The sequence below is a fragment of the Haliotis rubra genome, unplaced genomic scaffold, assembly GCF_003918875.1.
Source record: "Haliotis rubra isolate DU_JTF1 unplaced genomic scaffold, ASM391887v1 Scf2, whole genome shotgun sequence".
Lineage (NCBI taxonomy): Eukaryota > Metazoa > Mollusca > Gastropoda > Lepetellida > Haliotidae > Haliotis > Haliotis rubra.
In genome coordinates, this window is record NW_025766002.1 from 8,978,007 (window position 1) to 8,988,059 (window position 10,053).

The window sequence follows — 10,053 nt, forward strand, 5'->3', positions numbered from 1 at the left end:
CGGCGGTTGGAACGTTTGTGAAGACCTTCCCTACGGAATGAAGACACCCTGCAATATATACTCATTTGGGTAGGTCTGTTATATTCATTCCAGATAGTTGTATCACATTTGACAAAGATTGATCAAATTGTTCATACGTTGAAAATGCCCATGTCTGGTGACAAGCTCTGATGACTAGTTACATCTATACTTCATTATCATCGATATTGTCGGTGAGTGAGTGAATGAATACGTTTTCAGATGTGTACAAACTTTTATTCATCAATCAAAACGTTTTGAGTGATGACATAAATTGAGTCCCTTCCTCTCTTCTCTCTTTATCTTTCCTATCTCTTCTCTCTATTCTTTCTTAAGATGCATATAATTGAAAATGTATGTATGTAAATATTGGGTAGCGGGTATTTTAATTTGGATAATTTGTCCCGAATCCCTTTAATATTTGTGAATAAAATATGTTAAAACCAGTGTGTGGGTTGGGTTTTACGCCGCTTTTAGCAATATTCCAGCAGGAACGGCGGGGGACACCAGAAATGGGCTTCACACATTGTAGCCATGTGGAGAATCGAACTCTGCGCCTTCGGCGTGACGAGCGGACGCTTTAACCACTAGGCCACTATTGTGACGGACTGCCAATAATTCTAATTGAATAACCACCAGCAGGTTCACACTTCCAGCGACGTGTGTGTGTTTTGTTATAAAATATGAAATATAGGTATTGTAAGTTAGGGAGCCTTGAGGTTAGAGTTTTCGCACCTCACTCAGAACATAATTTGTGTAATCCTCGGAAAACATTGGGCACGTTGTTCCACTGTGTATGTGCGTGCGTGCGTGCGTGCGTGCGTGCGTGCGTGCGTGCGTGCGTGCGTGCGTGCGTGCGTGCGTGCGTGCGTCCGAGTATAGTCTTTTCTCCTGATCAGTTCCACCGTACATCTTTCAGGATCAACTACGACTGGAGCTTCGACGACGATGTAGCTACAGCATATGGCTGCCATGTCCACTCGTATGATCCAAGGTGTGTGCTTTCATAAATACGGGTCCAAAAGCCAGATTTTACACTATTGTAACACAGACAAACACGATAGAAAATGCTTGATATTATCGCATTTGCCGTGTTTCCGACACTGACTTGAGCGCTTTTTTAATTTCACATTAAGCTATACCTTCGAAAGATATGCTCATCAAATATTGCTGTGTGCACTTACACGTTGTCATGTAGGCTGTGCTTGGATATACAACTTCTAACTTGCATGTGTGGATGGATTTGACTTTAGATCTTGAAATGCATGACGTAGACGTTTCCTTCTGCAATGTGTCAGCAGCCTAGTATACCTTCACAGTACACTTCACAGACATTCAAGAGAATCATTGTTGCTACATCATAGGCTATGCTTGCATTGGAGGATAGGAGAAAAAAAACATTTCTGTGATGAATGAAGCAAAACCCAACAGGAATGTCCATCTGCATGCGACATGAACTTGAAAATACACCAGAAATAAAACAATTATGTGCCGCAGCCAAATGAACGCTGCATTAGGTTTCAACTGAGTTAGAAGATGAATCGTAGAAAGACAATTGCATTCAGAAAATGATGATCTAGCGAAAGGAATAGTTTTTACAAATTTTCTCACGAAAATCTTATGGTGAGGCACAGCCTACAAATTCACTAATGAGGAAATACCCCTTCAAGTTACCCCGGAACACTCAGTAAGTTTATATTATTTCAAAAAGCTGTTATTCTATAGAAACCCGATAAAAGTCATAGAATGAAATACACTAGACGCCAAAAGAAACGTTTCCCTCCTACCTTTATGAATTACTTAAAAACTATCAAAGATATGTTAGAAGGTATCAGTTTACAAGAAAGCTTAACAACACGAAATCACCAAAATAAATTCTCAAATGCATTCATATATAGGTGAAATGCATCTTTTTCAGAAGAGTTAAATTGTCCTATTTTCGTCCATGCCGAAATAAACCAATAACAGTAAGTTAGATGTCCAAAAGAAAGGTTGAAATAAAATTCTACTTTGGGACAAAGATAAACCATTTAATATCACCATTTTTCAACTATTAAAACAAGAAACAACTGTTGTAGAGTGTGTAAAATTGGAAAATAATCATTCCTATGATTTCAGTCTTTTAAAACTTTTTCTGCTGATTTGCATTAGTGAAAACATGAAAAAAGTGTCTTTGATATTGTGAAAAAATGTTTAGGAATTTCTACAATGATCTTTGTTACCATTTTTACTTGCAAAGTAACATTTTTCCATTTTCTGTTTACACATAGCATTATCAATCGCCAAAACGCAGCAAAATTCAAGCAGTATTTGCATCCATTTCACATGTAGAATGATTCTATAGGGTATGAAGAGAGCCTAGAAAAGATTATAAGATATACAAGTACGAGAAATATGCCACGATTAACAGCTGAAGAGAGAGAAAAAGTCATTGGGATGGTGCAGATGGGGTCGACATACAATGCTGTTGCCAACGCCCTCGGATGCCACCGTATCACGGTTATAAAACTTATGTGGGAGGCTTCATGCAGACTGGGGCACCGTAGACAGACCAAGACGTGGACGCTGAAGATAGGTACCTCCGTCATTAAGGAAGGAGGGTAACGTTTCTTTTATTCCAGCAGATTGTGAATGGCTATGGATATATAGTGTCAGTACTAGGTACGTCTATTTGAGTGAGTGAGTATGGTTTTACGCCGTTTTTTGCAATATTCCAGCAATATCACGGCGGGGGACACCAGAAATTGGCTTCACACATTGTACTCATGTGAGGAATCAAACCCGGGTCTTCGGTGTGACGAGCGAACGCTTTGACCACCAGGCTACCTCACCGCCCCACGTCTATTTGAGGAACTAAACTATAAATTATATTTATTTATAAATTGACTATTAAATACTCTAGGGTGTTGGATGTCAGCGGTTGGGTTATTTGTATGTTTGTGGAAACGTGATACTGGTGAATCATTTCCGTAAGCGAATCGTATTTGTGTAGTCATTATGTTTAACGCATAACAAACATGCACATGAGTAAGTGAGTATGGTTTAAGACGTTTTTAGCAATATTCCAGCAATAGCAGGGCGGGGGACACCAGAATTGGGCTTCACATATTGCACCCGTGTTGGGAATCGAACCCGGGTCTTCGGCGTTACCCATTAGGCTACCCCATCGCCCCAAATACACATGAACGTTTAGTGAGTGTATCCCGACCTTTAGCAGTTTTTCAGTTTTTGCAGCCTTTACACTATAGGCCCCATATACCTTTATGAATTTAATAACCACATAAACACGCACACATACACACGCACGCACTCACGTACATGCACACGCACATGGGCGCACACACAAAAACACACAAACACTCTTTGTAAATATATTGTTTCAGCATGACCAGAGTATCAGACCACGACAGGAGAAGTAACATTCATTTCCATAAGACAGGCCTTAATTCTACCGACAGTACAAACAACAAGGGTTGGAGAATGCGAACCTTCTCGTCCATTTTAAAGGAAAATAATCACACACAGGTAAGAAGGATGTATTTTACGCTATCTAAGACGTGTTAGAACAGGAAACGAATTTTTGGGGAAACAAACTATGTAAAATGAATTAAAAAGGAACAAAATAACTGCAGCATGTGGTAAGTGATATGACCAGTGACCATGGGCACAAGCTATATGAGTGAGTGAGTTTAGTTTTACGCCGCACTCAGCAACATTCCAGCTATATGGTAGCGGTCTGTATAGAATTGAGTCTGGACCAAACAATCCAGTGATCAACGACATGAGAATCGATCTACTCAATTGGGATACGATGTCACCAAAGTCAGCGAGCCTGACCACCCGATCCCGTTAGTCGCCTCTTACGACAAGCATGGGTTGCTGAAGACCTATTCTAACCCGGATCCCAATGTATGTGGTGAACCACACACTCCAACAATCTTTATTGAACGCATATACACGTTAAGACTTTATTCAACATTCTGAACAATGGCATTACGACATCTGTTGCAAACAGCAACTCAGAAAGGCACGCAGCGTTTGTAAGTGTTTATGTCCAGATGTTGCAATAATGTCCGCATCGATCACGACGTCCGCGTGTGCTCCCCCAACTCACTACCTATCGTACAGGGGTGTTTTTTGTGTAGGGAACGTCAACACTGGGATAATAACCTTTTGGCTGTTTGACGTTATCAGTGGTGGGGTAGCCTAGTGGTTAAAGCGTTCGCTTGTCACTCCGAAGACCCGGGCTCGCTCCTCCCTCCCTCCCTCCCTCCCTCCCTCCCTCCCTTCACTCACTCACTCACTCACTCACTCACTCACTTCACTCACTTCACTCACTCACTCACTCACTCACTCACTCACTCACTCACTCACGCCCATATTGTCAGCAGTGCCGGCAATACATAACTGCACCACCACTGCCGTTTCGTATGGATCAGAAGTTATGTCTTGACAGGTGTCACTGCCCATTACATTTCGTCATATTGTAGCTATTGCAACATTCTGTTAATATTACTGTTGGGTCTGTCTCGTGTTCGCCCGAGTTCGATTAGCAGTTGAGAATACTCTGTTTCAAAATTGTTTTCAAACATTGAAACAGAACATGCCTAGAAAGTAACTTTATTTGTCATACAGGTGTTATTAGAAATAATATCTTTTTTGATCATAATATATGTTCCATTTGATAAATAGGTTCACATCAGTAGAACGCATTCCAAATCTCAGCAGAGAATGGGACGTATAATAATGGCAGCAAATCTTTTTTAAAATCACTATTTTTCTCAACGTGTTTGTGGCTGAAAGCCAAACTCAGCAATATCCCAGCAAGGTGGCGACTAACGGTAAACGATCCAATTTGGACATAACAGTAACATCACCTGTATCTTTATGGTTCCCTCAAATCACCTCAACTACAAAGTATCCAGTTTTATCCTTAATATCTTGGCATTTTACATCATGCAGTCAGTTACTTTGATATATCAATGGATCCACTATAGGCTATTTTGGTTATGTTCGGATATAATGTATAAATAATACATGTAGAGTTACAGTGATGGAATACTACTGAGCGGAGTGTTAAAAAACAAAAATATATTTAACGCGATGAACGCAAAATGTTAGTAATAGAGTTACTGTGAGGGCAGCATTTGTATTTTCTCTGTTTCTCATCGCCCGGCCGACCCTTCTAATTCTATTGTGCGCACGCGCGCACACGCACACACACACACACACGGGTTTTTTTCATTCCAAAACCGCCAACTCGCGCACCGCCTCGTCATTTAAAATGTTTACCTTCTAATCAGTCGCTGCCACAAGTCCAAGGAACGCGGGAAATTCTAATAAGAATTACAATAAATGAGAATCAAGAACATAATACAGATAACTTTGTCTTTATTAAGTTGGGGCTTTTTTCCCGACCGACTGACACATGTTCAGAATTTGTTGGCTACGTGAAACACATTAAAAAAATGATGCCCCTAACTAGTGTGTCCTTCAACATTGTAATGCACGGGGCATATTCACTGTACAGGATACACGTATATTAACTCGATTGTATTAACTCCGTTAACGTATTTTCTATTCTAGGCTATAATCGATCTGCTCAAGATTGATATTGAAGCTTCGGAGTGGTTTGCCTTTCCTGAAATGTTACAAAGCGGAAGTTTGAAAAATGTGAAACAGTTTTGTTTTGAAATTCATATCAAGATGCCACTTAACCCAGAGCCGGATATAGACAAGTACCTAAGAGGTCTGGAGCTGCTGAGAGACTTCTATAATGCTGGATTTAGGATATTCCATACAAATAAAAATATGATTCCTGCATACAAGTCAATGTTTGGCATGGAGCGAACAGGTTGCCATGAAATTTACATGGTACGCAGTGACACACGGACATTTGGCTAACATGGCATTTCTGTTTAAACCAACGTCTTGTAAACCTCTCCTCAGCAGCTTGAGAAATAAATTCACAGATTACGACAGTGTTTTGTGTCCTCACACTGCCTTGACGGAATATGTTTGGTAAACCTTGCCAGTTTTCTCCACGTATTAATTGTGAGATGTCTGCGCGTATACTCTAGGGGGGTACAAATACATAAATCACTAACTGGCATCGCTATAAATGAAACCCCTTCATTAAAACTACTCACTCTTTAATCAACTTAAATCGACCTTTTTGACAACAGTGCACAATTCTCACCCGCGAACGAAATTTCAACCAATCAGAGCGGAGCGTCTCTGTGACGTCATATGAGGAGTAGACATGAGGGCCGATGCAGAATTCATCTACATTTCAGGGGGTAAATTATCTTGTTTCCAGGTTTGTATAAACCTGAAATCGTGACAACTGTTGTGGAAAATGAAAGCTATATGTTCTCACAATCTACTGTCATCTAATTTTGTCTCCTGCTTTGAATCGTTTCCGAGTTACAACTTGTTTTCATAGACGATTCTGTCAAAATCGCTTGGTTTCGTTAGGCCTTATTTGTATAATGATTGATCCAAATTGATCCCATTACTGTGGTTTTTTACCTCGATATTTAATCCTGTCATGTAAAAATATGACGTCTATTACGTATGATATTAAAAATTGACATTTGATTTATTTGAATCGGTAAACTAAACAACCCTATTTTGCCATTGCTAGAAGAATTTGAAATTTTACTTAGGTAAATAGGTACATTCAGTTTTAGCACACAGCAAATGCTTATATGTATTTCTTATGCAACAATGAAGTTCTGTTTGTATTCTCAAAACAGTGTCGGCCCATAAGTTTTCACATACAGCAATTAATACTCCCTCGTTGTAACCCGTGTTAGGTGGTATAAACCTACACATGTTATTTGTCATCATTCACTTGATGGTCAGTTAATGAATTTATAACAGGTATAATTAGTGGTAAAACCACTTAGATTACCCGACAAAGGTTTGTCTGGAGTAAATATTCAACATTATAAACATCGATCAAAGGATTAACCGATAACAAGCTTATTGATTAATTACTGTTATCTTACACAGCGGATTTGTCAAAAGGTAGTGTTTATGTATGTAGATTTACTAATCTATACTGAATACACTCTGTCGTGTCTGTGTCTGCGTAAAAACAACGTCCTTCCTTCAAAGGATTAACCGCCAATACAGTGATTAATTGCTCATTATTGGCTAACTAAATTACCGTTTTTAAAGAATGGCGGACATTATGCAATCGGTTGCCAGGTGTGCTATCTTGGGTGACCAATGAGACTATACACCAATGTGACATACCTGAAACGATATATCACTTTTTCGTATACTAGACTGTTAAAAGACACATTACTTGGAACAGCTGCAGATGAATGGCATATCAGTCGTTTTTGTGGATATTGATGGATACATTCCTCGAACAAGGTAATAGCCTGACATTGTTCCTATAACTTTAATCTGTTTTAATTTTAATATTTGCATTTTGTTTTTATTCATTTGTCGTAGCATTGAACAGAATCGTTGTTTTCGTCGTGAAGTGTAATGAGACATACACTAGGGCGTGTGTGCGAATTATGATTCACATTGGCAAACTATAAAACGTCTAGATATTAGTCCTGTTATAAATGCACTATAAGTATCAGCACATCGTCTGCTTTTTATTTAGTTTCAAAATGCATACAAGTATGATAATAAACTAATTAGGATTATAAGACCAAATATAAAGACGTACATTAACTAGTATCTACATACTGGTGAGTGCACGTTAACCACGTGAATGTAGCAAGAAATGTATTGCGCAGTATTGTCACTTCGATCCCCCACCTCGCTTCCGTGGAAGAAATCGTTATGTAATAAGTTGTGTCATGCAAAATGCTTTTGGTTATGGTTCAAGTACATATTTAACTACGAGTAGAAAGTAGTTTTGATTTTCTAACTTGATGAAAACAAACCATAATCTCATTAATTCTAACAGACTTTAGCCCGTGACTTCACGATTGTCAAAAATGGCGGCGCCCTGTCGCGAACATCCGCCAGTCTGAGTATAAATGCTATTTAGGTTTGTTTTCACAAAGTTACAAAATCAAAACTACTTTCTACTGGTAGTAAAATATGTATTTGATTGATGGCCAATAGGATTTTGCATGACATAGCGTATAACATAACAATATCTCTCGTGGAAGCGAGGTGGGTGTCAATATAATACTACTTACAGTATTATTGTTACTTCGACCACAACCTCGCTTCTGAGGCAGAAATCGTTATGTTACAAGTTGTGTCATGGAAAATCTTTATGGTCATCAATCATATACATATTTTACTATGACTAGTAAGTAGTTTTGATTCTTTAACTTCCGTGAAGCGATCTGAACACAAGTAAGATATCGTTTCAGGCTTCCACAACGCTCGCTTCGCACTCACAAACATAACCCATTTTGCACGAACTGCGGGGTCTTGTGGAAATCTGTGCATGGCGACACCATCGCCCGACCTCTAGGAGCAATTGACGACAACGCAACGATTTGGCATGTCTTCGTTGATGTCGGGTTGATGTCGAGAAATCATCAAAATGACGAGCTTGCTACACACTTTCTATACAACTAACTGAAAATCCTTCTTCATATGACGTCACTGCAGTGCTCTGGCGACAGACGTAACCTGTCTGTGGTTTCGTTGGCGGGCGAGAGTGAAGCAGGCGACTTTTTGGCAACTTTTAATCGCTCGGTACTAATTTAAAGTTTTTAAAGAATGAATTTGGTGTTCCGCATAGGACTGACCACAAATCTTTCATATGTCATAGTTAAAAGAGTAAAAACAAACAAAGTTTATTTGTTCTTTAAGATAGTCATACCTTGGTAGGCCAAGGTGGTGAGGTGAGGTGAAATTGGGTTTAACGTCGTGCTTGAGAATATTTCGCTCATATGACGACGTGCATGCGTGTGTATGTGTATGTGCGGCTGCTTGTACTAGCCCAGACTGAAGCTGGTTTTATAGTGCTAGCCCACTGAGATACCATGCCGCAGTGAAGCATGAATACCCCACTCAGACACATTATACTGACTCCGAGCCGACCAGTCCTTGTTGTACCCATTAATGCCGAGCGCCAGGCAGGGACCAACAAGTACCATATTTTAACGTCTTTTTGGTATGACGCGGTCGGGGAGCGAACCCGCGACCTTCCGCTCTCCGGGCGGACGCTCTAACCACTACACCACGGAGGCGGTCTGGAAGGCCAAGGAGACAGGAACACTCCAATCTGAGGCTACAACATCGCAGGATTAACCGATATAAATTCCTGGGGCCCGTTCTGCAAAGCGATCTTAGGGCTAACTCTGTCTTAAAAGTATGTCAAGTTCCACGCACGAACGCTTTGTTTCAGGTGCCACCAGCTCCTTGTTATGTGTTTCCCTCGTAAACACGTTTGGTCCTTTTCTTGGTAGTCCCCGTTCTAAGAGAACGAATGTTTAACGAATCTTGTCGTTTGAAACAACCTCCATCTTATATGTTTGTTCTGTTGAGTCTAACAGTAGCAGTTGTTCTAGAATCTAGTATTCATGAATATATAGCCCCATAAATATTTAGGTGTATACTTTACCAGAAATCTTTCGTGACAAAGACATTCAAATCAGACAGCAATACTAGCTAAAATATGTTTTAAGTGTTTCAACAGATAAAGAGTCCAAGGAGATATTTCGCTTAAATCATTTTTAAAATATGTTATGTTTAAATTAATCTAATTTCGTTCAGAATGTTTCGACGTTATAGAGAAAATTCAATTATTTGTTGTCAGTATGTTCTTGGACTTAAATCTATACATCTAGTGTTATGACGTATGGTGAGTGTTCCCACCATTTATGTACTGTGTGTTGTATTGTAAAGTATTGTATGTATTGTGTGTGTACAGTGAAGCCTCGTTAATCCGGACGGTTGCGTTTCTCAGCAAATTCGTCCGGATTGCGAATAGTCCGGACTACTGAATCAAGACCCAAGTTCAAGCAAGAGTTGCTTCCCTTACTATTACAAAAACGACACGAATCTGGATAAAACAAATAAGCATTTAATGTAAAGCTTATA

At 39.6% G+C, this 10,053-nt stretch overlaps 1 protein-coding gene across 1 annotated transcript; it reads left to right on the plus strand.

The window, feature by feature from the left end:
* LOC124275486 (probable methyltransferase-like protein 24) lies at positions 1-5,995 on the plus strand. The gene is made up of 4 exons (XM_046711067.1): positions 1-69; positions 938-1,012; positions 3,402-3,543; positions 5,605-5,995. Exons 1-4 carry the CDS (start codon positions 38-40, stop codon positions 5,920-5,922), a joined length of 567 nt encoding a protein of 188 aa, XP_046567023.1. The 5' UTR covers positions 1-37; the 3' UTR covers positions 5,923-5,995.
* Positions 5,996-10,053: the final 4,058 nt, after the last annotated feature.